This window comes from Macaca mulatta, chromosome 9 (assembly GCF_049350105.2).
Source record: "Macaca mulatta isolate MMU2019108-1 chromosome 9, T2T-MMU8v2.0, whole genome shotgun sequence".
Classification (NCBI taxonomy): Eukaryota; Metazoa; Chordata; class Mammalia; order Primates; family Cercopithecidae; genus Macaca; species Macaca mulatta.
Window position 1 is genome coordinate 2,123,146 of NC_133414.1, and position 27,190 is coordinate 2,150,335.

Sequence of the window (27,190 nt, forward strand, 5' to 3'; positions counted from 1 at the left end):
CACATGTTCTTTTGAGACAAATTTTAGAGAAAGAGCTTTTTGAAATAAAGGCCAATTTACACACCATTTTCTAATTCATCAGTTCTTCTCAGTTGCATTAAACACTTATTGTTCTTCTTTCTCCTATAAATAATTGATTCAAAACTATTTATAAATTACATATATATGTACACACAGACACACAGGCACAAAACCAGTTATGTTTTTTAGACACTAATCCTAAATCTGTCTTCAATCTGAAATTATATTTCATAAAGAACTTGTTCTGAGGAAATAAAATTATATATAAATGTCACTTCTATTTTCCAATCATTTATAAATTAATTGAGGGGATCTCACATACATTCCTGAGATATCTGCAGAAGTAACCACTTTAAAGTATAAATTCCATAGAATTTGAAGGGCGATGGAGTTTAATGTTGGTTGATGAGGTGGAGATGGCTTCCTGGAGGGCATGGAAGTTGAGGCATGGAAGAGAATATGTCTGGGTAGGATGGGAGAGAATAACTCAGTTTTAGAGGTAGAGAAAATTAACATTTCTGGGTTGGCAAAGGTAAAAAATCTCATTAAATCAAATATTTGTGTGTATATGGAAAAACAGAAACTCTCATTTAGTGCTTGTGGTGGTATAAGTCAGTAGATACCTTGGAAAACTGTTTGGGCTGGGCATGGTGGCTCATGCTTGTAATCCCAGCACTTTGGGAGGCAGAGGTGGGTGGATCACCTGGGGTCAGGAGTTTGAGACCAACCTGGCCAAGATGGTGAAACCCATCTTTACTAAAAATATAAAAAATTGGTCAGGCATGGTGGCAGGTGCCTGTAATCCCAGCTACTTTGGGAGGCTGAGACTGGAGAATCACTTGAACCCAGGAGGCGGAGGTTGCAGTGAGCCATGATTGCACCATTGCACTTCAGCCTGGGCAACAAGAGTGAAACTCTGTCTCAATTAAAAAAAAAAAAAAAAAAAAAAAGGAAAAGAAAACAAAACTGTTTGGAGGGATCTCATTTGTGTGGCAATACGCATGGCCTATGACCAGGTAATCTTGCTCATACATTTATGAACAAGAGATACTCCCAGGATACAAAAAAAAAATTATTGTTTATAAAAACCAAAAGTGGAAATCATCCATCTATATTAGAATGAATAATTTTATGTGTTCAAAAATTTTAATGCCTTCAAAACATTCAAATTCCACTCAAATAAACATGACACATGCAATAACATGGATGAATTTCACCAATACAATGGTGAACGAAAGAAGTAAAACACAATAAGTTATAGATACATGCTTTTGTATAAATTTCAGAAATGACCAAAATCAAAAAACATTGTTTAAAAATACATCACTGACTCATCACTTACTCATCATTCATTCATTATTCACTCATCACTCACTCATTACTCACCTGTTACTCACTCATCATTTATCATTCAGTCCTTATTCAGTACTCAACACTCACTCATCACTCAACACTCATTCATCATTAATCACTCACTCATTATTCATGTATTACTCATCGTTCAGTATTCACTTATCACTCACTAATCACTCACTCAATACTCACTCATTACTCAACACTCATTCATTACTCATCATTCACTCATTACTCATCATTAATCATTCGGTCATTACTCATCGCTCAACACTCATTCATCACTCATCACTCACTCATTACTCATTTATTACTCATCATTCACTCATCACTCACTAATCACTCACTCATTACTCAACACTCATTCATTACTCATCATTCACTCATTACTCACGCATCATTCATCATTCCCTCATTGCTCACTCACACTCACTCATCACTCAACATTCATTCATTACTCATCATGCATTCATTACTCACTGAATTAACCATTCAGTCATTACTCACTCATTACTCATCACTCACTAATCACTCACTTATTACTTACTCATGCATCAGTCATTACTCACTCATCACTCACTCAACACTCTATTACTTATTACTCACTAATCACTCACTCATTACTCACTTATCAGTCATCAGCCACTGATCACTCACCTATCACTCACTCATTACTCACTCAAACTTATTCATCACTCACTCATGTCTTACTTATCACTCATCACTCACTCATCATTCATCACCCACCACTCACTCATTTTTACTCAACACTCACTCATCATTCACCATTCGCCACTCGTTCATCACGCACCACTCACTCATTACTCATCGCTCACCCATTACCCATCATTCACTCATTACTCACTGATAATTCATTCATCACTCATACTCATCACTCATTGCTCACTCATCACTCACTTATCACTTGTTGCTCACTCATTACTCACTCATCATCATTCCCTCATTACTCACACATCACTCACTCATCACCTAACACTCATTCATTACTCATCGCTCACTCATCATTCATCATTCAGTCATTAGTCACTTATCTCTTATCACTCATTCATTACTCATCACTCACTTAGCACTCACTCACCAATATAAGTACCTCTCTGACTACATGAAGAAGTGATGTTGATATCTTTTAACCCTTAATCAGATATAAAATGATAGCCCATAATTGCATATGAACTGCACAACACAAAGGACATCATTCGCTTTGTGAATTTTTTGTATAGTTCTCCCCGGAAAACTAGATTCAGGAGTTCCTTTGAAGAGCTGGAGTTGGTTGTCAGGCCTGGGTCGCTGCTTCTGAGGAGTGCCTCCCACTGAGCCCAGCACTGAAGTGCCCTGTTCCCATCATCCCACCCGTGTTCCTGTTTACCCGCCTATTGTCTCACCCCATGTGTAGTGACCTGTCTGTTCTCTGTTGTTATTTCAGTTTTCTCCCTGAACTCTAAAGATATTTCACCTAAGTGTTACATGAATCAAAGTGCTGGTGTGCTTTTCTCTGTCTTTGGAAAGTTATAGAAGGTAGAATCAGCATGACTTTGAAGCGATTATTCCAGTAGAAATTCTGTTTTCATAGCTACCAAAAAGGGCCGCACGACAAAAACTGTGGCAATTCCCAAATGCATCTCGATACTTCTAGGTTGATTCTAAATGATAACTTGCTTACTAACATAAAATAATAATTTAGTTAATTATATTTTTAGTTCTTCATAAATACCTGTAGCACAAAAGGGTAAAAATAATTTTGGCATGAGTTGTAGCAAAGAACATTTCAATTAGGGCAGTAAAAGAGAAGTAAAATAGGTACACAGCAAAAACATTTAATTTTGTCCAGCTGTTATAGGTGGGCTGCATATTCAGAGAGGAGCTTCCTAGCTGCCAATGCAAAGAAATTATTCTGACCTTTGCAAGACTCACAATAATCATGGGATAAAAACAAACCACTTGTTTTGGAAAAGCACTGTTGTACTGTCCCTGAAACCTAGAGATATATTCTCTAGTGCACCTTTTTAAAGAAGTGATGGAGGGTGTGTTTGGGCAGCTTAAACATTTCTGCAGTAAAAGGGGGAGTTTAACTTGCTAGCTATGTATGGGAACAGCTTTGAGTCTCCTGGAATTGTACACAGAATTTGATGTGCATGTATACATAATTTTTCTAGAGTTAAATATCCAGAGCTTCCTTTGGGTTCTCAAAGGCAGCCTTCTCCCCAGTGTGCCCCACAGCCCAGTTGCATCAGAAGCACTCAGGGAGCCTGGTAAATTGCAGAGTCCTGGGCCCTACCTCAGTCAGAGTCACTGGAGGTGGAACTCAAGAATCTGCATTAGAATGGCTCTTTCTCTCTTCCCCTGCAACATGTACGCAAACCAATTCATGTGTCTGTTTATTCTCATTATCTTCAATTCAATTAAAAATGAAAAATAGCAAAAATCAATATAGCAGAAAGCAATTCCATAGAGGGGCCCAATCAAGACAGCTCGAATATATTGCTCGCCAGTAGTCTGTTTTGATCCAAGGGTAAAATGTAAACTAGCCAGGGGAATTTATGGACTTCATGTCCTTCAGCCAATCCTCCATAAATATCATTTCTCCCCACTGGGCATTTCAGGAGGATTAGAAAACAATTCTTTTTTTCTTCACTGACAAGAACCTGGAGGGCAGAAATTCAGTGTTTCAACTAAGGACAAAGCCATTTGATTCGTTAATCAACTGGGCAGAGGACAGGATTAAGGTTTTATTCTCTTCTTTCGAAGAACTCTCCCTGGCTGAAGGGTCACCACCTCATGCAGTACCAAAGTAGGTCAATGGATGTTACCTGTGGGAATAGCCTGGTGAGATCTGAAATAAAAACTGCAATCATGAGGAAACTTCCAGAACATTGAGGCTGATCACTGACCACCAGGTAAACTGACAAGGAAGGATGCCACACAGTGTCCACCTGGGTGCCATCAAGAGCTGACACAATAGCTGTTGCTTTCACAGAGAAAGAAGGCTTCTCGTTCACCAGCCCCAGAGGGGGCCCGGCCCCTTCTGCACCTGCTGACCCCAGAGGGGCTCTGTGATGCTGCAACTCCCACAACTGTCCAGCCAGTCATGCTAAAGACCCTTTACTTCCTGGAGCATTTCTAATTTTAAATGTCGTGCTCCCACACCAGGAAAGAAGGTTTAGTTCTGTACTCTGGAGAAGTATACGACTATGTGCACACAGGCAGACCCACACATCCTTGGTCTCTCAAGAGTGACAAAAGGTGCTTTTGCAAACTATAGGCCTCCTTCAAAATCCTGAGATTCCTGGCAAGGTTTTGTGTCACCCCTCTCAGGCTTAATAAAAATTAAGTGCGTGCACACTTAATAAAAATTCGGTGTGCACACACTGAATCAGTGACACGGTAACCCGTGGCAGAAGCAAGTCTACTAAATTTACTTGTGTTTGAAGAGGAGTTAAGCTGTAATAAAGGAGCTGTCAGCCGCTTGCAGGGGTCTCAGTCCTGCCTCTGTCAGGGCCTCTGGCCTGTGGACGGAAGTCTGAGTGGGTGTCGCTTGGCTGCATGAGCTGGGCCTTAGGGTGAAGTCCAGGTTGTGTAGTCTAAAACATTCATTTTCTAACCTGTGTTACTTCAACCTTTATTTGTTTTCTCACAACACTTAGACAGAAAAAGAAACGGGATCACGTTATCTGGTTATTGCATTAAAATTCTTTAAGCAAGCAAGAAAGAATTATTTTTCAATAAATTTTGGTGAGATGTCTGCATTTTGGAGAGATCTCTGTAATGGCATGAACATATGGTGCCATTTATTTTCTGCCACCATCTTATTCATTTCCTTATTTTTTGTGTCAATCTAGCATATTATCTTAATTATGTTTTAAATAACTTTTGGAGAAAGCATTAAGGAATAGCAGTGAGATTAACTGTAAACACACGTATCATATGCACGTCCAAGGAAAAATCTAAAAGAATACAGCAGCTGTCTCTACTATTTAGAGTTTTACTCATTAAATTATTTTCCTCAAAATAACGCATTTAATTTTTAGGAAGAGAACCATGGATTATGCAGTATCAGGCTTTCGTGAAGGGATTTTGTTGTTGTTGTTGTTCACTGTGTAGCCCAGGCTGGAGTGCAGCTCACTGCAGCTTCTGCCTCTCAGGCTCAAGCAATCCTCCTGGCTCAGCTTCCTAAGTAGGTAGGAAAGCAGGCACACACCACCATACCCAGCTATTTTATTATTATTTTTTTTTGTAGAAATGGGGTTTTGCCATTTTTCCCAGGCTGGTCTCAAACTTCCGGACTCCAGAGACCTCCCTGTGCCCCCGCAGGTCTTGATAAGTCCCAGGGAATCACAAAACCAGGCACTTCCCTTCTAGCACCCCTTCCAGCACCTGTGAGCCCTTCACATTCATTGTATCATTTCCTTTATACAGCACGATATAGATCTCGGTCGGCAAATATTTTCCATAAAGGGCCGTGATATGGTTCCAATCTGTGTCTCCATCCACATCTCATGTTAAAATGTAACCCCCAGCGTTGGAGGTGGGGCTTGGCAGGAGGTGATTGGATCATAGAGGTGGATTTCTCATGAATGGTTTAGCACCATCCTCTTGGTGCTGACCTCGTAATAGACAGTGAGCTCTGTCGAGATCTGGTCTCTAATAGTGTAGCCCCACCCATGCCCCGCCCCCTTGCTCCCCTCTGCCATGTGACATGCCTGTTCCCCCTTCACCTTCCGCCATGATTGGAAGCTTCCTGAGGCCTCCCCAGAAGCCACGCAGATGCCAGCATCCAGCATCATGCTTCCTGTACAGCCTGCAGAACCGTGAGCCATTTAAACCTCTTTCCGTTATACATGTCCCGTCCCAGTCTCAGGTATTTCTTGACAGCAATGCAAGAATGGCTTAATACAGGCCAGAGAGTAGGAGTTTTTGACCATTCACCCGCTGTCCCAATCCTCCACTCTGTCAGTATTTCATGAAGCAGGCGCAAATGACATGCAAGTGGCCATGTTCCGTGAACTTGGATTCCGTTGCCTGAACCGGTTCGTTCCCTTCCATGCTGAGGTCCTGGATCCGCAGCTCCAACTTCCTTTAAATCCCTCGACACGGAGCCCATCGTGTCCAGCAGCAGCTCTCACACTGTGAGTGGGCATGCTCTGCCCCAGGCAACACCTGCATATCTTTCTTCACAGCCCACAAGCCAGTCCTACTGTTTTCTCCCGTGAAACCAATCTTTTCGTTTCTCCAAAACTCAGCCCACCCCTTACTTTTTCCTCTCCTTAATGGGAAATAATGCATCTGGCTCTGGAACCTCTGAGCGTGTCTGAGTGCACGTCTCATTGCAGATATGTGTGTATGCGTGCATATGTGGCCAGTCTGGCCCTGTTAGGGAGTCTCGCTGCAGACCCCTGACTCGGCTGGCTGTGCACTGCGTGGAGCCCCACGTGCATGGGCTTGGATATTCACATGGAGCTCCTGCCGTGGTGGTGAAATATTGTGGACTGCTTGCCTGACAACACAGGTCAGCTGCTGCAAAAAGCCAGTCTGCAGGTGGGCAGTCCAGGACGGTTTCCATGAAAAAAGGAGAAAAACAATGACCTTGAAGTAAAATTTTTATAAAGCTGCATTTTTTTCAATATTTAAAAAATTCATAAAAAGTATCCTTACTATTCATTTTGTTTTTTTGCTACTAATATGCAAGGGGGCAGTTGTTGCCGGCTTCATGCTGTGCCTGACACTCTGTTTTGAAATTGCTCTGGACGGAAATCCCTGAATCTGAGACCCAGGTTCTAGGAATGCAAACACACACACACATACATACACACAGAGACACACACATCACACACACACACATGCACACGCAATGCACACACACACGTGCACACACACGTGCACACACGATGCACACACAACACACAGACACAAGCACACGACACAGACACACACATAGACAGACACACACACACACGACACACAGACACATGCATACAGACACACAGGACACACACACATGCACACATAGACACACACACGACACAGACACACACACATATAGACACACTGATACAAAACACACAGGCACACAAACACACAGGCACTGACACACACACAGAGACACACATGCACACACAGAAACACACACACCAACGACAAATCAGCCTCACTGTGTGCATTGCCGTTGCCCCATTTAACCCGCATCCTGCGTTGCTGGACAGTGTGTATGTGGCGATGGTGCTGAGGAAGATGAGCGCGGAGGGAAGGCGGCACCTGCAAGGGATCGGAGGGTGCGTTTTTTTTTTTTTTTTTTCAACAAATAATTCAGATGCCAGTTTTCCTTTCCAGGGATGTTTTATGGTTGAGTTAGCTGTCTTAGGGAGGCGAAATGATTTCCCTAAGGTGTCGTCTGACTCACATCCACACACACCTTCCCTCGGAAAAGACTCGTTCTGCCTGAATTGAAACCAGCACGTCCAGCCCTGAGCCAGTTGGCCTCACTGTGCCCCGGCCGGGCGCGGCAGCCGCCTCCCCATGCCCATGGTTCTGCCACTCCCGTCCCCACCGTCTGCGCTCCAGACATCTTCTTGAATTAGGAGGACTCCAAACCAGAAGCTCCATCATATTTCTATTTCTTTGCGAGTGTGTGACATCTTACAAAAAAGTAATAATCTTCCAGTTTATCCTTTTCCATGACTTTTTCCATTCTTGGTATCAAAATGAGAGCGCACTTAATAATCATCTAATCGTTTTTGGTTGTTTCTCTTAAAATCTGATCATCTATGATCTGATTATTATTTTATCTGATAATCTATTGTCAGCTTTTAAGAGAAACAGTGCGTGTGACCGTGTCTTTGGGGAGATGACGTGCATCTCACCTATTGGACGTTTTACTGTTTGTCATGAGGGTCCTTTGGAATAGTTTTCAGGTAGAAATGAATAATATTATGGTACTGGTCAGGAAGAAATTTAATGACAACTGAATTTGTTTATGAAACTTTGAATTTGGTCATGCAGCTCATTTCAACTTCTCCTCCTGCAACGCTTCTGAAATAGAGAAATCCTGCCCATAATACTTACTATTTCTGGGGAGGAAATGCTAGAATACCTAATGGAAGCTTCCAGATGATACAAGTCCCAGGTCTAGCAGGAAGCCCACAGGCCGTTCAATTTCCCTGCTACGGTATTTGCACGTTTGAGGCTCATGTCCCCAAACACCAGACACGTGCAAAACTCTGATTCCCCGGCTACGTGTTCCCAAGCACCAGACACCAGCAAAACTTTGCAGCACATTTCTTTATGCTCTTCTGTTAGTTTCAGCGACAGCCTATCTAGGCATTGCGCTTCTAGAAAGAAAACCAGAATAATGCTAAGAACGGAAGCTCTATGTACTGAGGGCCCTCTGGGCTCCAGGCGTCCTGCTGACCCACTGCGCACAGTCTCATGTGACTGTCCACACAGCCCAGGGAGGTGGAGATTCTTATTGTGTTCATCTCATAAAAGAGGAAAATTAAATGTAGGGGAGAAACTTGCACTAAGTACCTGCCGTGGACTGGCTGTGGGATCCCCCAAATTCCTATGTTGATACCCCAACCCCAAAGGGAAGGTATTAGAAGGTGAAGCCTTTGGGAGGCGATTGGGTCAGGAGGTTGGGGTCCAGTGATGGGATCAGTGCCTTTCTAAGGAAAGACATGAGGGCCCTGGCTTCCTCCCTCTCCAATCCCTGCTGTGTGAGGACACAGTGAGCAGGTGGCCAGTTGCAGGCCGGAGGCCAGGATGTCAGGAGGCAGGTCCTCCCCAGAATCCTGATCTGCTGCCTGGACAGTGGGCTCCCAGCCTGTTGCACTCAGGGGCCAATGTCCACTGCCTAAGCCACCCAGCCTGTGCCCTGCTGCTATGGCTGCCCAAGACAGTGGCCGAGATGGAAGCGCTTCTGAGTCCTAGGGTGTTACTCAGTGATTCTTCCAGTGGCTGTTGAGTGACTTCCCTATAGGAGGGCAGAGCTGTGATCAATAAACATGGAAGCAGGAGGACAGGAGGTGATGCTGCTACGAGGAAGGAAACAGAGCGAGCTCAGATGTGCTGGCTGCAGAAGAGGAGCTTGTTTTAGGTGAGGGAAACTCAGGAGGCCCTGGAGTCAGGAGGGAGCAAGACCAGACCCACTGGAGAGGCCGGCATGAGCCTTGGCACTGGACAGGAAGGCTGCACCTGCCCCCTTTGCCAGGCTGCATTTGGAGCTCCCTCCTATCCACGCACCCCAGTTCCTGCTCACAATGCCCTTCCTCAAAACCCCTCGTGAGCACACACGGCCATCCCCTCTGAGCGCCTCCTTCACTCTGTGAATCCGATGACCGCCTGGAGCAAAACATGAGCTCCGTCTGGAGATGTTTACCCTCGACCAGGTGGCAGCTTTGACCGGCAGGGACTGGAATCTACCAGTGCAGCTCCTGTGTGGGCACCAGCTCAGGACGGGAGACAGGCCGAGTTCCAATGTCTTCCAGGACACGGTGGAGGGGCAGGGTGTTGTCTGAAGGGGTTTCCCTGGCTCATTGTGAGTCCTAAGTGCCAGGTGTCGGATGTACAGTGAACACTTCCACTTCATTTGGCATATGCGGCTTTCCTGGCACTCACGTGGGGAGAACCCATGAGGAGGAGAGCTGGGAGCAGCCAGCCCTCCCTGTCTTGGATCCGACCATGGTGCCCTTCTTACTGTTGTCTGGGATAGGCAATGACGGCTCTTCCCCTGGCCTCTGGGTCCTTCAGAACTAGTCACGTGGTCAGGGCTGTTCTTTAATTTCAAGGATGTCTGGTCCAAGGTTCCACAATTTACTGACTGTGTGACCTTGGGGAAACCTCACCTTTCTAAACCTCACAAGGGAGATACACACAGGAAGGTCAAGTGAGGTCGTGCATGAATGTGAATTATCCAGCAGCACACGGCCAGCGAGCCCTTGATGCTGGTGTTGGCGTTGGATGAATAGGATGCATTTGAGGGACCCTTGGTGGTTGAGAGCCCTCACTGTCACTGACCTCCATCCATCCCGGGACGGGCACCTCGCAGAACCTGAATGGATGTCAGTGCTGTCCCCGCAGCCAGTGAAGACCATGTGCTGTGGTCAGAGGCTGCATCTGGACCTCGGCTTGGCCAAGTTATGTGTGAGCATGAAGCTTGTTTCCTCCTCTCAAATGCGGGGACAACCCAGTAAACCTGCCTGGCAGAGTCGCTGAGAGACTCCCAGGAGGCCCTCGAGGTCACTTGCCACATTACTGCTTTCACGATGGCTTCTAAAGAAGTCATGCTGGCCGGGCGCGGTGGCTCACGCCTGGAATCCCACCACTTTGGGAGGCTGAGGCGGGCGAATCGCCTGAGGTCAGGAATTCGAGACCAGCCCAGCCAACATGGTGAAACCCCGTCTCCACAGAAAGTACAAAAATTAGCCAGGTGTGGTGGCAGGCACCTGTAGTCCCAGCTACTCAGGAGGCTGAGGTGGGAGAATCGCTTGAACCCAGGAGGTGGAGCTTGCAGTGAGCTGAGATCACACCACTGCACTCCAGCCTGGGTGACAGAGCGAGACTCCATCTCAAAATAAATAAAGAAGGAAGGAAGTCGTGCTTATTCTGTCAGTCCCTAAGAAATCAACTTGATTTTAGTAGACGTTGGAAGGCTGCTGAGCTCCTGAAAGCCCAGCCCTGAACCCAGGCTCTGCTGAGGGCATTCCTTTTCCTCTGGCTTCAGGTGAGAAATCGTCTGGCCCAGCGGTCCCTGGGCCTCAGCATGAAGGCTGGGGAGCTAAGCGAGGAGTCTGGGCATTTCTAGAAGACAGGGTATAAATAGGCCCTATTTTGTAGCATCCGGGAGAAGCCGGTTGGTCTATAAAAACCTTGATAATCGTGCCTCATTTCCTGCTTTCACGGCGTGCCATGCCCTTGGTGATTAGTGTGCTTTTCAGACTAACAGCAACAGTATGTTGAACTGAATGCCACCTCCTGGGTAAAATGATCAATCTCTTTGACTTCTGCAGTAAACATGTTCCATCGGGGGGTCACTAATATGCTTTTATGACCTCACTGTCGGAGACGATACCATTACCAAGCTTGATAAACTGTTCTTCAGAGGCTTGCTTTTAATTTTATTTTTTATGCAATCATGGGGGACTATAACCAATAAATTTAGCTCGATGCTTTCTCACTATTAACTAATTCTGAAGAAGCCCTCGGGGGTTCGTCAGGCACAAATCCTTCAAAGAATTTGTACAGGATATTGGAAATGATATTCACCCTGGGACAGAGGTTTAAGCCCGAGCTGCTACTGTTTTCTTTGCCATTAGAGTTACAACTTGGCTAAATGTCATTTAGTCAAAACGCTGGATTCTGCAGGATTTGCAGATAGGCCTGACTGTTTGTCTTTAATAAATTCATAGACTCACAGAAGAGGTATTAGATTATTTGTTTGAGAAAAGGATGTGTAAGTGGCACCAGACTGCTGATGTGCAGTTTCTCATTAGGTCCAGGCAGGCTCAAAAGTGCTCAAATCCAAATTAAGCTCCAGAGCGTTTTTGGAAAACATTGTAACAGCTGTGAAATGGAAAGGGGAGTTCAGATGAGAGCCTGGCTAGGGATCTTATCTTAAAGGGGCATCAGCTAGAGCCACGTCTGTGGTACAAAACCACGGACCTGGCTATTTTCTTCTTTCTTTATGTCAAGGAAGGAGCTTCTTAAAATTATGCTTTAATGCTTGCATTGCTTCTGAGGTTCTGGTGTCTTAAAATCCCATTTGCAGAAGCAATTTCTTTCTTTCTTTCTTTTTTGAGACAAGATCTTGCTCTGTTGCCCAGGCTGGAGTGCAGTGGCACAATCTTGGCTCACTGTAGCCTTGAGCTCCTGGGCTCAAGTGATTCTCCTGTCTCAGTTTCACGGGTGGCTGGAATGACAGGTGTGTGCCATGATATTCAGCAAATTTTTTGATATTTCTTCAGAGTTGGGGTCTCACTATGTTGCCCAGGATGGTCTCGAACTCCCGAGCTTAAGCAATCCTCCTTCCTCAGCTTCCCAAAGTGCTGGGATGACAGGGGTGAGCCACTGTGCAGGCACCAGAAGTGATTTCTGGCTATTGTTTTCAACCACTGAGGATACCTATTGCCAAATGTTTATTTTCAAACCAAAGCTCAAATTTGAAAGATGTCTTAAACTGTGGGAATTGTTTCTTGGTTGAATTTCATATGCGCACATCTATCTGGAGACCTTGGAGATGAAGGATAGAATCAATGACACCTTAGAGTCCTTTGCGATTCTATCGTAATTATCGTAATTACTTTTAATCTCAGACCAATAACTCCCGCACCCCCTTCCTCACTAGAATCTAGCCTAACGCCAAGCTAGAACACTGAACGCTTTTGCCACAAAACCAGTAATAATCAAATACCATTATAGATAGAATTCTCAATTCCAAAGCTTTCTCTCTCTCTCTCTCTCTCTCTCTCTCTCTCTCTCTCTCTCTCTCTTTCTTGACACTGCCACCCAGGCTGGAGTGCAGTGAAATGATCATGGCTCACTGCAGCCTCAACCTTCTGACTCGAGTGAGCCTACCACCTCAGCCTCCTAAGTAGTTGGGACTATAGGTGGTGCTACCATGTCCAGTTAATTTTTTAAAAATTATTTTGTAGAGACGGGGTTTTGCCACATTGCCCAGGTTGGTCTTGAACTCCTGGGCTCAAGCCTTGGCCTCCCAAAATGCTGGGATTACAGATGTGAACCACCGTGCCCGGCTCCTGTTCTATTGCTTGTTTTGATCCATTTGTTTGTGTGCTGCTGGGGTGGGTGGGCGTATCGGCTGGATGCACTTATAATGTTGTTAAAAGCTAAGGTGAAGTGCTATGTTCAAGGGATAGATTATGTATCAGAATGCCTTTTTGTTAAAGCAATACATGTTCAGTGAACACCTAACCCATGGTGGGCTTTGATCTCATGCCTGGAATTCAACAGTAAACAGAACAGGGGGACTCTCTTTCTTCAGGTAGCTCCTATTCCAGGTGGAGGAGACATGTGTGGGATGTGCCAAGGGGTGAGAAGTTGCGTGGAGAACAGAAAAGCAAAGTCAATGAGGTAGGGATTCCTGCAGCTTGGGGGATTGTCAGCGTCAACATTTGATGCTACATATGTGAGCCCGGTCTGAAAGGAGTGAAGAATCAACCCAGGAAGAACTGGCTGGGCACACATATGAGCCATTGATGCCACCACACTGGATACCAAAGCAGGGATGCTGTCTACACTGGACACCAAGATCTCCATGGTGTCTACATTGGATACCAAGATGTCAATACTGTCTGCACTAGATACCAAGACTTTGATACTGTCTACACTGGATACCAAGACATGGATGCTGTCTACACTGCATACCAAGATGTTGATGCTGTCTACACTGGACACCAAGACATCGATACTGTCTACATTAAATGCCAAGACTTTGATACTGTCTACACTGGACACCAAGACATGGATGCTGTCTACACTGCATACCAGGATGTTGATGCTGTCTACACTGGACACCAAGAGGTTTATGCTATCTACACTAGATACCAAGACTTTGATACTGTCTACACTGGATACCAAGACATGGATGCTGTCTACCCTGCATACCAGGATATTGATACTGTCTACACTGGACACCAAGACATCGATACTGTCCACATTAGATATCAAGACTTTGATACTGTCTACACTGGACACTAAGACATGGATACTGTCTACACTGGACACCAAGACATCGATGCAGTCCACACTAGATACCAAGACTTTGATGCCATCTACACTGGATACCAAGATGGGTGTTTCAAGTTGGTCATCTAATCCTCAAAGCAACAGAATGAGGTCAATATCATCATATGCATTTCATAGATGAGAAGCCTGAAGTCCAAAGAGTGGAAGCTATTTCCAAATAAATACAAGTCGCATGACCTGGAGAAGAGCTGGGATGTAAATTCAAGAGCACGTGATTCTGAAGCAAATTATTTGCCCTCCAAGTTTCTGCTCTCATTGCCAGACAGCACCTTCGCAGGGGTCAGAGCTTCAGCCACAAGCAAGGTGCATGGACTTTGGAAGAGTTTTTTGTCCCCCATGGACGTGGAGTAGGTGCTCTTATGTGTCCCAGTGAGATGCAGGAGCTGTGTGCTGATCTCGTCATGCCACGGACACATCCGGAGTCTGTGCTGGGCTCACCCCGCTTCTGCCACCAGCCTTTTGCACAGCAGGAAATCAACAAGGACTTGGTAAAGAGAATGGGCTCTGCCAAGCTGCTTACTTTAAAGTTCATCTGACACGTTTACGCTCAGGGGGAGTGACGAGGTCTGTAAGCGAACGTGAAGAATGAAGACTACAGCTGGTAACATTGCATCCTGAAAATCTGCCAAGAGAGTAGATTCTAACGCTCCTACCACATCCCCGCTGAGTGGTAACTTTGGAAGGCGATGGCTTGTTGGTTGTTTGACTGTGGTGTTCATTTCACCATTTGTATGTATATCAAAACATCGTGTTGTACACCTTAGAGATGTACAGTAACAGTAAATAAAAAAATTACCAGAATGTTCACTAGTTCCAAGAAACCTGTTTTAATCTTGAGCTGGCAGAAACCCACAGCCCACACATTAATGACAAAATGTTCTAGAAACGTGCCTCGAAGACCCTCAGTGACAAGGCTCGCTATGACGCGATGACCGCCACCGTTAGTCCTGTTTCCGGAAGCAGCAGCGCTCTGCAGCCGACCCTGGCAGGGGGCACTCCACAGTGTGTGACTGGCGACAACAGTCCTCCTTCTCCTTGGCTTAGGATCCTCTTCTTGCCTGCGTGGAGTCTGTGGCTCTGCTCTGGCTCCAGTGCTCCCACCGTGGTTCTAGCCAGGAGTCTCCCATGTTGGAGCATGGTGGGAAGGGCAACTCTGGGGTGGAATTATCCAAATACATGGCGGTGCTGGGGTTCCAGGGCAGCCCTGAGGAGAGGGGCAGGGGGGCAGGGGTTCTGTAACCCCTCTGCCCAGGTGCCTGCTCAGAAGATCGGCGCCTGTGTGGAGGGACTCAGTCTCAGGAACAACCATGGATTTGCTGGAGAAGGAGAACCTCTGGAATAGTAAAGTTGGATCACAGCTAATCATGGTGGCTTGAAGTGATAGCTGGTGAATGCTTGTCTATCTCGTGTTCAGTTACCTCTCTGGTTGCCTCTTACTGTTCAACTCTCCATTTTCTGAGCTCTGTTTACCCTGTTCTATCTATCTGAGTTAGCCACTTAAATTTGTTTTGAATGTGGTTGTGTATAAACAAAAGAACAAAAATACAGCCGGGGCGATGGCTCATGCCTGTCATCCCAGCACTGTGGGATGCTGAGGCAGGAGGATCGCTTGAGCCCAGGAGTCAGAGACCAGTCTCAGCAACATAGCGAGACCCTGTCTCTACTAAAAACAAACAAAACATTAGCCGGGCAAATCACTTGAGCCTGGGAGATCGAGGCTGCAGTGAGCTAGATAGCTCTCTGCACTCCAGAGTTGGGTGACGGTGTGAGACACTGTCTCAAAATATATATGTGTATGTTATATAAAATGACAAAAATACGTAAATACACAAAAATATACCTGAAATTGCTGAATGTTCAGAAGGATGACTCTGACGCTTTGGGACGATTGTCGGGGAGTTAGTAAATCACACACTTGCACGGTTGTCCATTTCAGGGTAACAGCCATTAGTTCTCCATTGCTTTTCAAGTATTTGAAGGAGCAATGAATTTTGAATTTTAATGTTTCTCAGGGACCATGTGGTACTGAGTATGTTTTTTGATGCCCATTATCTGCGACATATTTTCCCCCTACCTCCTCCTTCAGCAGAGCTCTTTTTCTGGCTGCCCCCACACAGTCTGGTAGAACTTGGTGCACTCCAGACGTTTCCAGGTCTGGGATGTCCTGCACGGCAGCCCCCGGCCTCCTATGGCCCTGGAGTGCTTGAAATGTGGCCGCTGAGACAGAGGAACGGAATTTTAAGTTGTATTTAATTTTGATTGAATTGGAGTTGTCACCTGTGGCTGATGGCTACTGCACCGGACCGCCACCCAAGAAGCTTAAGATCCCAGGACACTCAAATGTGGATGGGTTTTGTGTTGTGAGAACAGGAAATCCTTTATGAAGAGGTTTTTACACCTTGCTGAGAACATGGAAAATTATGCAATTTGGCCGCGTCGCAGGACAGAGCGGAACCCCCTCTGCTCACGGCGAGACCAGAAGTGGAGTGTGGGGTTTGAGCGCCCTGTGAATTCTCATCATGACCACGGTAGAGAAAGGACACAGAAAAGGGGTGAAAGAGACAGTAAAATGGAAAGGCGCGCTGTGAACGGGCGTTTTCACTGGAAGGCCTTTGTTTTACAGCTGAAACCCGGATCTACCGGCCAGGTTCACATGGAATTTTAGCTGGAGGCTTTGCAGAAAGCCTGTCGCGGCGGCAACAGTGCAACGTCGTTAACAACAAAGACCAAAACTGGAGAGGAAAACCGTGCAATAGCCAGGAAGCAGACTGAGCGTCAGCCTCAATGGGCCGGAAGGAGTGCGGCTGCACAGCAGCCCGGGGCAGGGGCAGACGGGCACACGGTGTGGCTCGTGCCTGGACCCCCTGCTGGGAACCTGGAGCCCACTGGCTGGTGCGCTGGGCCCTGACCCCCTGAGCCGACAGAGTCCAGGTGAGCACAGCACGTTCGATCCCGGTGGGAAACCCTCTGCCTGGCCGCTGCCGCGACCCAGTGGATCTGAGATCACAACTGTTATAGCTTTCTGGTGGATGAGGGGGACATTCACGCTGCAAAAGAGTAAGGACATCCCAGCAAGGCCTTCCTGCAGCCAAGACCCAAGTCAGTTCTGGAGAAGCTGAAGGCATGGGAAAACCCTCCAGCCTTGGGAGGCTCCCCAGGCCCCAGAGTGACCCTGTTCTTGCAGCACTGGTCCTTTGTCCCCACAGTGAGAGGGTGGGCCCCATCGCCTTCCACGGCTGTGCTGACTCCTGCCCACCCCTCAGCCAGAGTCATGCGGGTGCCCAAGGAAAAAGTAACTTCAGATCCCAAAGTGTTTCTTCCAGGCCCGGAAGGTGCAGGAAGCGGCCAGCCACTGACTGCCCTGCTGGCACCTGCAGCGATGATGCTATTCTCACTCAGAGGTTTTGTGAGCAGATTTTTCTAATTCTTTGATTCTTCTTTGTGAGATTTAAGGAAAGCCTACGTGACAGTGCCACTGTCATCTCTCCTTATTTTTGCTGTCTGCCCATGGTCAACACGGAGTGTGCGGTCCTAAGATGTTTTCTATGCCTGGGCTCTGCCTCCGTATTTGTGGGCAGGAGATCTGAGCCAGTGCCAGATGTGGACAAAACTCAAGTCAGAGCCCAGAGGACGGCCCTGCTGTGAATCAGACCAGAGGTGCCCTGACCACACCCTCTTCCCAGAGGATGGCACTGCTGTGGTACAGATAAAGGGTGCTCTGACCACACCCTCTTCCCAGAGGACGGCCCTGCTATGATACAGACCGGGGTGCTCTGACCACACCCTCTTCCCTTTGCCACCTCCATGCCTGGACTTCTAGCTGCACCTGCATTGCTTTGCCCAAGGTTTTCTCTTCTGCTAGGGTTGGCTTTGCCATGTCCTTGGGCCAGAAGGGCTGGGGAGGGAACCCTTCCAGGAGCCACCACGGACTAAGAATGGGGCCATGGGTGCAGGACGCCTGGCTCCCACCTCCCTCACAGGGTGCGGTTCTGATGCAGGTGTTTCAAGCCCTGCAGGTTCCCCAGAAGGGCTACCCCCAGTTGCTCACCGGGTGGCGGGCTCAAGGCCGGCCTCATCGCCGGCTGACCTTCCTTCCTCGTGTCCTGCAGGTGCGTCCCTGATCCTCACCCCAAATAAACCACCTTCCCTCCATCCTGACCCGAGGCCCTCGCCTCTCCCAAGACGATGGAGGCCGTCAGGTGAGCTCTGACAGGTGTGTTTAACAACCACGTGTGCAACAGAGGTGGCTTTCCCTGCTCCCTTTCCCTCCTCGTTTCCCAAGTTGGAGCTGGATGCAGAGCGTCCCACCTGCTTGTGACAAGCGTGCATTCTCGACATACATGCTTCAGACCAAATGTCTGCTTGTTCACCTGTGTGGGCTGCTCGGTGCTGTGCAGGCTGCTCTGTGCGGGCTGCTCTGTACTTGGGAAAATGAAGGTTGGCATGATTTCCTGCGGTAATGCCATCCGTTTTATGCCTTAATAAGGACTAGAAGGAAAACATTTTCCTCGAGCTCCGTGCGAATATCGCCCAAAGTGCAGCTCCCCGCGGAGGCCCCGTGCGCACTTCTGACTGTGACGTGATGGAGATGGGGGAAAATGAGTTAAAGGACGAGGATAATCTGTAAAGTGACACAGAACGCTTGCAAACGGCCTCACTTGAAGCATTTGTATTTTACAGGTCTCAGGCAATGACAGGGCATGTGAAATTTGCTGGGTCGTTTATTCTAGACGCGTGTGTTTGTGACTCAGGCTTTCACGTGCTGGGTTTTAGGAGTCATTATTCATCTGAAGTAGCAGAAGAGGGCCGGCTTTTCCACTGTGCCGGCCAGTCCTTTCCCGGGTTTTCATCCGAGCACTTGCTGGGGGAGGAACATTTGATGCCAGCGGTCCTGGTGCCAGGCTGCTCGCTCACTGGAGGGAGGATTTCCATTAGAAAATTTCAAATTCACAGTTTGGGGCGGCTGCACCGAGAGTGTGAGAGAGAATGTCACTCAGATGTGGCCCCTGGAAGTAACTCTTGCATCGTGCCTTCCTTTCTTGGAAAAGGCACTGCCGTATGTGCTTTAATGGTGAATTGGACAGGAAGTGATTAAAATTCATTTTTTTCTCCTTCAGATCATATAGGCAAATTAATATCCAATAGCACATTTTTCTTGTCCTTCTTTATAGTCTCACTAAAAGCAAAGCAAAGTAGAGACATCCTGGAATGCTGTAATCTTCTCTGGGGGAAAAGCAATTACGGAAACTGATATTACCGGTTTCGGAAACTGACATTACCAGGAAAAAAGCTCCACTAGGTAATAAGCCTAGAATTCCACTTGGAGGTTCAGTAAATCAGCTCTTGATATGGCTGGGAAAGGATGGGAAAACTTGCTTTCTTTCCTATGTTGGAATTTAAGTTTTTACGTTTCTTCTTTCCTTTTCTTATTCTCCTGGTCTGCCCCCACCAATGTCCACCAAGTGAATTTGCTCATGCCGTATGTCACCTCGCTTAATAACGAGCATTTTGTCAGAATACTTGCACACGCGGCTTTCTGAGACGCCTTGCCAGGGTGGGGTGGGCCCATTGACCGTGGGACGCCTTCCCAGGGTGGGGTGGACCCATGGACTGTGGGAGCCCATTTTCATGAAGAATCCTGAAAAGAGCTTGCCCTGAGAATCACGAGACGGGATTTCGTCTTCAGTCGTATGATCAGCCCGCCAGGAAGTTACTTAATTTTCCTGGTCTCTGCTTCCTCCTGTGAAGCACCAGGATAGGCACTCTGTGAGGAACCGGGTCACCGAGCCACCCTTTCCCCGCAGCTCAGCCCCAAAGCACAGGACAGAGCCTTTGCCTAGCAGGCGCTCACTAAATATTCCTTGAGTGAATGAAAGGGGGCAAAATTCACATCCATGTCCGTCCCACGTCTCTCTGAAATAGGCCTTCTTGGTGGAAAGGTAAAAAGAATTCAAGGATAGAAAGACAGCTGAGACAAACCAGGCGATATTTACCACTTTGTACGTGAGAGGCCAACCCGTTAGAAAGGCAAGCATTCCAGCAGCGAGAGTGATGGATCCGAAACTCCCCGATCAGATCAGAAGATGCTGTGTTGGCCACATGAGCTTCGGCCTCAGTCCTCTGAGTGGAAGCAGTGAAGTCAGACAAGGTGAACTCAGAGCTGATCCACTCTGCCACATCCTCACTCCAGAACCCCTGATGACCTGTTCAGTTCCTACACAAGCGATGACTCCTCGAGTTTCCAGGTGAATGCTCCTAATATCACTTTACATCTGTATCTGTTTGCCTCAGAATGCATCTGTTTCTTCTGTGGACACGTAGCCTGTGAGGATGGAGCTCTGCACATCCAAGCTCCTGGAAAAATACACTCCCCTGGACCTCCACTGAGGGGTGTCAAATGGAGCTTTTCATGTAATGTCTGCATGTGGTGTGGTCATATGCATGCATTCCATGTAACATCTGCACGTGGTGTGGTCACATGCATGCATTCTGTGTAATGTCTGCATGTGGTGTGGTCATACGTCTGCATTCCGTGTAATGTCTGCACATGGTATTGTCATACGTATGCATTCCGTGTAACATGTGCACGTGGTATTGCCATATGCATGTATTCCATGTAATGTCTGTACATGGTGTGGGCATACACATTCATTCCATGTAACGTCTGCATGTGATATTGTCATACGCATGCATTCCATGTAACATCTGCACGTAGTGTGGTCATACACATGCATTCCATGTGTGGTCATACACACGCATTCGTGTAATATCTGCATGTATTCCGTGTAACGTCTGTACACGGTGTGGTCATATGCATGCCTTCTGTGTAACGTCTGCAGGTGGTATTGTCATATGCATGTATTCCGTGTAACATCTGTACATGGTGTGGTCATACACATGCATTCTGTGTAACGTCTGCAGGTGGTGTGGTCATACGCATGCATTTGTGTAGTGTCTGTATGTGGTATTGTCATATGTATGCATTCTGTGTAACATCCACATGTAGGGTCCTGCTTTTGTGTCTGAGGAGCTCCCTGGAGGACTCTGCAGCTGGGCCAGCAGACAGCCATCACCTCCGGTGCCCTGCTGTGGTTTAGGTGGTGTGGATGGGAGGTGTGGTGCTCTCTGTCAGCCCAGGGCCCTACCTTTGGGTCCGTTTGACTTCTCTGTTGCTGTGATGCCCATATTATCAGATCATGAAAAAGTCATGCCACTCAGGATTTGGGACTGGCCACGGCACAGTTAGCAAAACCAATGGCCTGAGGATTTTTCGCCCTGCATCATGGATCTTGTAACTCTTACCTCCCTTCGCCCTGCGTGGATCTTGTAACTCTTACCTCCCTACACCCTGCATGGATCTTGTAACTTTTACCTCCCTCTGATTCCTTGAAACAGAAACCACAGAGTATTCAAATAATTGCCATGTAGGCTGCCTTCTGCCAACTGGAAATGTCTTTTCAGAAGATCACACACCCTGGACAAGTCCTTTCCTCTAGAATGAGTCCCTTGCTGTCTCTACCCAGGAATTCCACTTCAGAAGAGGCTCTACGAAGCACGTGGGAAAAGCTTCATTGGCATATTTGCTAGTGTTTTCCATAAAACCAAAACGTTTAAGTAGAATAAATATGCAACAAAAACTAAATTAAGTGTATCCATACACAGGAGCATATGCAGTTTTAACTTGGTAGCACATTTGCTTAGAGATTTTCATATAATATATTGTTAGGTTAAAAATCCAGTTTCTGACTGAACCGTATGCATCATATGACCCTGTTTTTGTAATAAAACTATATTTATATTTACAGTTTGCAAATGTATATATATGTATGTGCATAAAAATACATCTGGAAGGACACAAACCAAAATTGAAAAAGCACTTATATCTGGCTGGTTATGAGTGACTTTTCACTTTCGTTTTTAATATCTGTCTGAATTCTCCAGACTTTTACCGTGGCCATACTTTATATTTTTAAAAACACACAAATGAAAAGCTAAACTTAGGGAAGAAAGAACAATGGGTCAGGCCTTCCCATCCAACATCTGATGATAACTAAATCATTTAAGCCAATTAATTAGTAGATGTAGAAAACATTTGCTAATCACTAAACTTGCATCTACTTTTTGACATTTCAAAACAAAGTGGCAAGAACCACATTGCTTAGTTTGTCTGCTGTTTGGCCAAATGGTTAGACTAAAAATATGAGTTAATTGTCATTCTGCATGCATTTTTGGCTAATATATATCACCTCCTATGATAAGAAAATTATGGAAAAATTACTTCACACATTTCCTGGGTGGTGGGCACTGAGGCTTCTCGGAAAACACCATTTTCTTTACAATGTTGATGTCAAATGATATTTGAATATTTACTACATGTACAGCATTGAGATGCAAACTTTTCAGATGGTTCCTGGACCTTTTCCGTTTCTGAGAATAAGACCTCGATTTACGCAGAAGTGTTTAATTTGACAGAATACATTTCGGAAACATCAAATGGGTTAGTCTAGGTCCAGCCCCACTGTTATCCTGAAGTTTTGTTCTTTGAGTTCAAGACCACTTGGAATAGACCCTGAGGCTGCCCCTCGGGGACTCGGAATTAATACTCCCACATGCTCAGCAAGTACAGGCGGCCAGGAGTCAGGTGAGGGGGCTGTAGAAACTCTGTATTAGTCATAGAAACTGTGTGTGTTTAAAAGCTGCCACAAGTTCTGTTTATGACGGGCATGGCATTATTCCCCCCACCTTAGATGAGTTAGGTCCCTGATGTCTCAGGTGACAGTAGAATGCAGTGGTTAAAAGCAAGTCTTTGAAACCCAACCGACTCGGGTGTGAATTCCGACTCAGCTCCTAACCACCTGCACAGTCTTGGACATTAAAAACCTCTCTTCAGTCTTTTATATACATATTCCCTGTATAAACCAAAAATCACATTCTAAGGCCCCCTAAGCTTCTGAATGCACTTCCTCCCCAGCCAGGGCTCTTTTAAAATTTAACCTGAGAGACTGTTTGAGGCCATGATGGCAAGTGGGGGTCAGACATGCCTCATGATGCCTCTCCAACATTAACAGCAACACAGACCTTAGGTCTGATAAGAAACATTTACATATACCAGGTATATCGCCTAATGTAAATGTTTCTTATCAGACCTAAGGTCTGTGTTGCTGTTAATGCAGGTTTGTGCACATGTACCCTAGAACTTACAGTAAAATAAAAAATTAATTAAAAAAAAGAAAAAGGAAATTCTCAAGAAAAAAAAAAGAAAAGAAACATTTACAACCTCTTTTCTCTGAAGCCTGTTACCTGGAAGCTTCATCTGCATATGATAAAGCTTCAGTCTCCACAACCTCTTATTGCAACCCAGACACTTCTTTCTGTTGATTCCAGGACTTTGGACGAACTCAACCAATTGTCAAACAGAAAATGTTTAAATGTCTCTATAAGCTGAAAGTGCACCCCCCTACTGATCCCCCACCACCTCCAGCCCCTTCCCTGCTTCAAGTTTTCCCACATTTCTGGACCAAACCAATGCATTTCTTAAATGTATTTGATTGAAGCCTCATAGCTCCCTAAAATATATAAAACCAAGCTGTGCCCCGACCACCTTGGACACACGTTCTCAGGATCCCCTGAGGGCTGTGTTGTGGGCCAGGTCACCCATATTGGACACACGTTCTCAGGATCTCCTGAGGGCTGTGTCGTGGGCCGGGTCACCCATATTGGACACACGTTCTCAGGATCTCCTGAGGGCTGTGTTGTGGGCCGGGTCACCTATATTTGGCTCAGAATAAATCTCTTCAAATATTGTACAGAGTTGGACTCTTTTCATTGACACGTAGTTAAACACGTCTATCCCACAAGATAGTTGAGACAAATGAAAGGAATTTCTGATAACCACACAATTGCCGGGAGCCAGGGAAACATTCAGTGAACGGTCATCATCATCACTTGAGTGTTGAGACGCTGCCTTTGTGATATTGTCAGAGTTGCTAAAATGCATGGCTACCTCTCGGTTCTCAGAGAGCCTCACGTTGGAAGTAGCTGATAGTAACAGAGGTTGTCTTCATACAACCAGATAGACAGGGATGAGAGACAATTGATCTCTGGCCTCACAAACTATAAGAATCTGAGAGAGAAAGCCACAGGACACCGCCTCTAAGAGGGGAGATGGAAGGCAGGAAAATTCGCTCCGGGGTGTCTGACGCCTGGGAGTCAGAGGACAGTAAAACAAAGCGAAGGCCTTTCCTGCAAACCAGAAACCAGTGTCGCCAGCCAGCCATGGGGTATACCCCGACTCCCAGGAAGGTCCAGGCACAGGTGCCACCTCCTGTCTGTGATGAGGACACCATCTCCACTTTTGCATTCTCCAGCTCCTTCTGTCACTCAGCGTGGGTGCTGGGTGGTCCAGTGCGTACCAGGGACTCTTACACATGCATGCCGACCCTACACGTGTCCCTCTTCCCAGAAATCATTCTTCTCCTTCTTCCTTTGCCCTTTTGTACATTAGTTATTAAACTTGTGTATCTTAGCCCCATTTTTCAGTAGCCTCTAAAGACTTGCACTTCTACTTCTCAGAACACTTTTGAGGTCCTCAGAGGATGGCGTGCCTGCAGCCCAGGCCAGGCCCCTTCGTGCTGGGCTCCAAGATCACCATGCCTCCTAACCAGACACTTCGTTTGTGCCGCTCCAGTCCCCACGGCAGGAGCGACTCTTCTCTCTCACGAGCATGAGGATCACGATGTTATTGCTTATAAAGCCCTTAAGCTCTCTTTCAGGTGTGTTTCAAATCGTTATCTCCTTACACCGACCAGACAGATGTGAGTCCGCTGCCTGGTGACATCATCCTCTTGTTAGAAGAGCAGCAACTCACATTTCTATAGCAAATCGATAACACCATGTGACAAATCAAAAATCGACAACGGCTATTTCTTTGTTTTAGGTTTTATTTTTCTTCAGAGAGAAACAAGTATGGCAAATATCTATCAATTTCTGTTTAATCTGATGACAAATTAATTGACAATGATAACAAGTGGTTATCTGCTTAGATATGTAACGTAGGCATTGGAAGGAATATTTTATCCTAACATTAGAACTAAGATTTTGTGTAAGTGCAAAGAGGACGTCGTCTTCACCCCACTGTGTTACAGATCAGGAGGTTGGAGGTGGCTCGGTTATGGGGTTAAATGACCCTCACGCACGTCATGCAGCCCTGAGCTGGGGAAATGAAGAACAAGCCCCTATGCTTGCTGGGCCGTTCCACCCCTCACATTCGACTTGCTTGAAGAACCTGCCAGAGGCTTCGTCTGGAACAGCACCTCAGTCTCATTCATCTCTATCACGAGTTTCTGTATTTTGACCATGAGCCTGTTCCAACATTCTCCGCTCATCATTAAAATAACTTTATCCCAACCTCGCAGCTTCCAAATTAATGCTGACTCTTTCGTTATCAGAAACAAGCAATGATTTAGAGTATCACTGAACTAAAATCAGAATGTTTTACCTTGAGGTTTAATTCTCTCTAAAATCTAGTCAGCTGCTCCACATCCTGGTTTCACCATCATATCAGCACAAATCCTGAATATTTCATTTCCTAATCTGTCATCCTTGTAATCTCCTATTTTATAAATGCTCTGTTCTTTTTTATAATATGCAGGCCAAAATGGCCTGCATATTATAAAAAGTATTGAATAACTTATTTCTTTCTCTAATCAACCTGATTTATTTGTCTACTCAACATCCATCCATCCATTCATTCATCCACTCACTCATTCACCTATTCATTTTTTAATTAAGCATTTCACTAATTTCTTCAGCACTTACTATGTTCTAGACAGTGTCCTGGGGATATGAACATAGATAGATAGATAGATAGATAGATAGATAGATAGATAGATAGATAGAATAGATGATAGGTAGATAATTCTTTGTCACTATCTTTAAGGTAGACAAAATTTTGTAGGAGAGTCCATGATATACCAACTTCTTATAATACAATTAATGTCTTTAGTGCAATAGAGCAAAAATAGGTCCAGGGCTTTATGACTACTAAGTGCTCAAGCCTAGCAGGTGTTTTGATGCCTATGGAATCACCACCTGTAAGTCCCACTAATTCAATCGCCATTTGTGCCTAACGTGCCCAATATTCAGTAGGAAAGATATGCAAGAAAATAATTAGAGTTCCTAATATCTCTTTTGCCCACCATTAGATATCCATGTTTGCGATCTTCTGGGCAATTTTCAGGCCCGCTGGCATCACAAGTTCCTCCACCTAGACTTGGATAATGGGTGAATCAGCGAGAAGCACTTTTCCTGAGCCTAAGTTCTAAAACCTCCACAGCAACAGCCCTAATGAAAAAGGTAATATCTCCCATTTCTCCTTTCTATTGCCTTTTTGTTTGGTTTTCACGGGAATCTATTTCTGAGTGTTTGCTATAGGCAGAAGCTTTCCTCATCTCCACTTTTGATTACGAGAACAGTGTTGCCCGGTGGCTGCCCAGGGGAAGGTGGCGGGCAGGGTCAGAGTGTGCACACACGTGTGTTCATGTGTGCTGTGTACATGTGCTGCTGGGCTCCAGGAACTACTGGCTATCACAGTGAGCGGTGACACGAAGGCCTGTAATTCTGTGTTGAAAATAATTATTTCCAGCCTAGAACTTGCAGTCTCGCTGGAATGAAATACACAGAAAATAGTCAGGACAGCCCAATCTATGTCTGAGCCTCAAGATTTAAAGATAATTTATATCCAAAAATACATACTGCTATGTCTTCTTACCTTTCCATTTTCACAGCTAGCTGCCAATTTAAGTAAGTATCATTGCTTTAGTTAAGGGCTTTAGTAATAAAATAATAATAACTTCACAAACAGGAAGAGATTCTATAAATCCTGAGTTTCACACCAGGAAACCGCCCCAGAAAACACTTTGTGTACTAATAGCTGTAAAAAAAGTCAGGGACCTGACTTAAATAATTTCTTTCCTTTATGTATGTTTGGGGGAGGAGGCATTTCTGGTTCTACTTGTAACACGTGCATGTGAGGTTACACACA

The 27,190-nt window shown here is 45.8% G+C and overlaps 2 protein-coding genes across 2 annotated transcripts in view; both read right to left on the reverse strand.

Annotated features, from left to right (window-relative positions):
* Positions 1 to 27,190, reverse strand: part of ADARB2 (adenosine deaminase RNA specific B2 (inactive)) — a 519,334-nt gene that overhangs the window by 287,873 nt on the left and 204,271 nt on the right. The window lies entirely within an intron of this gene.
* Positions 13,557 to 14,486, reverse strand: LOC144331035 (uncharacterized). Its single transcript, XM_077945631.1, is given in 3 exon segments — positions 13,557 to 13,628; positions 13,630 to 14,219; positions 14,384 to 14,486. Coding segments are annotated over 3 exon segments (765 nt in total).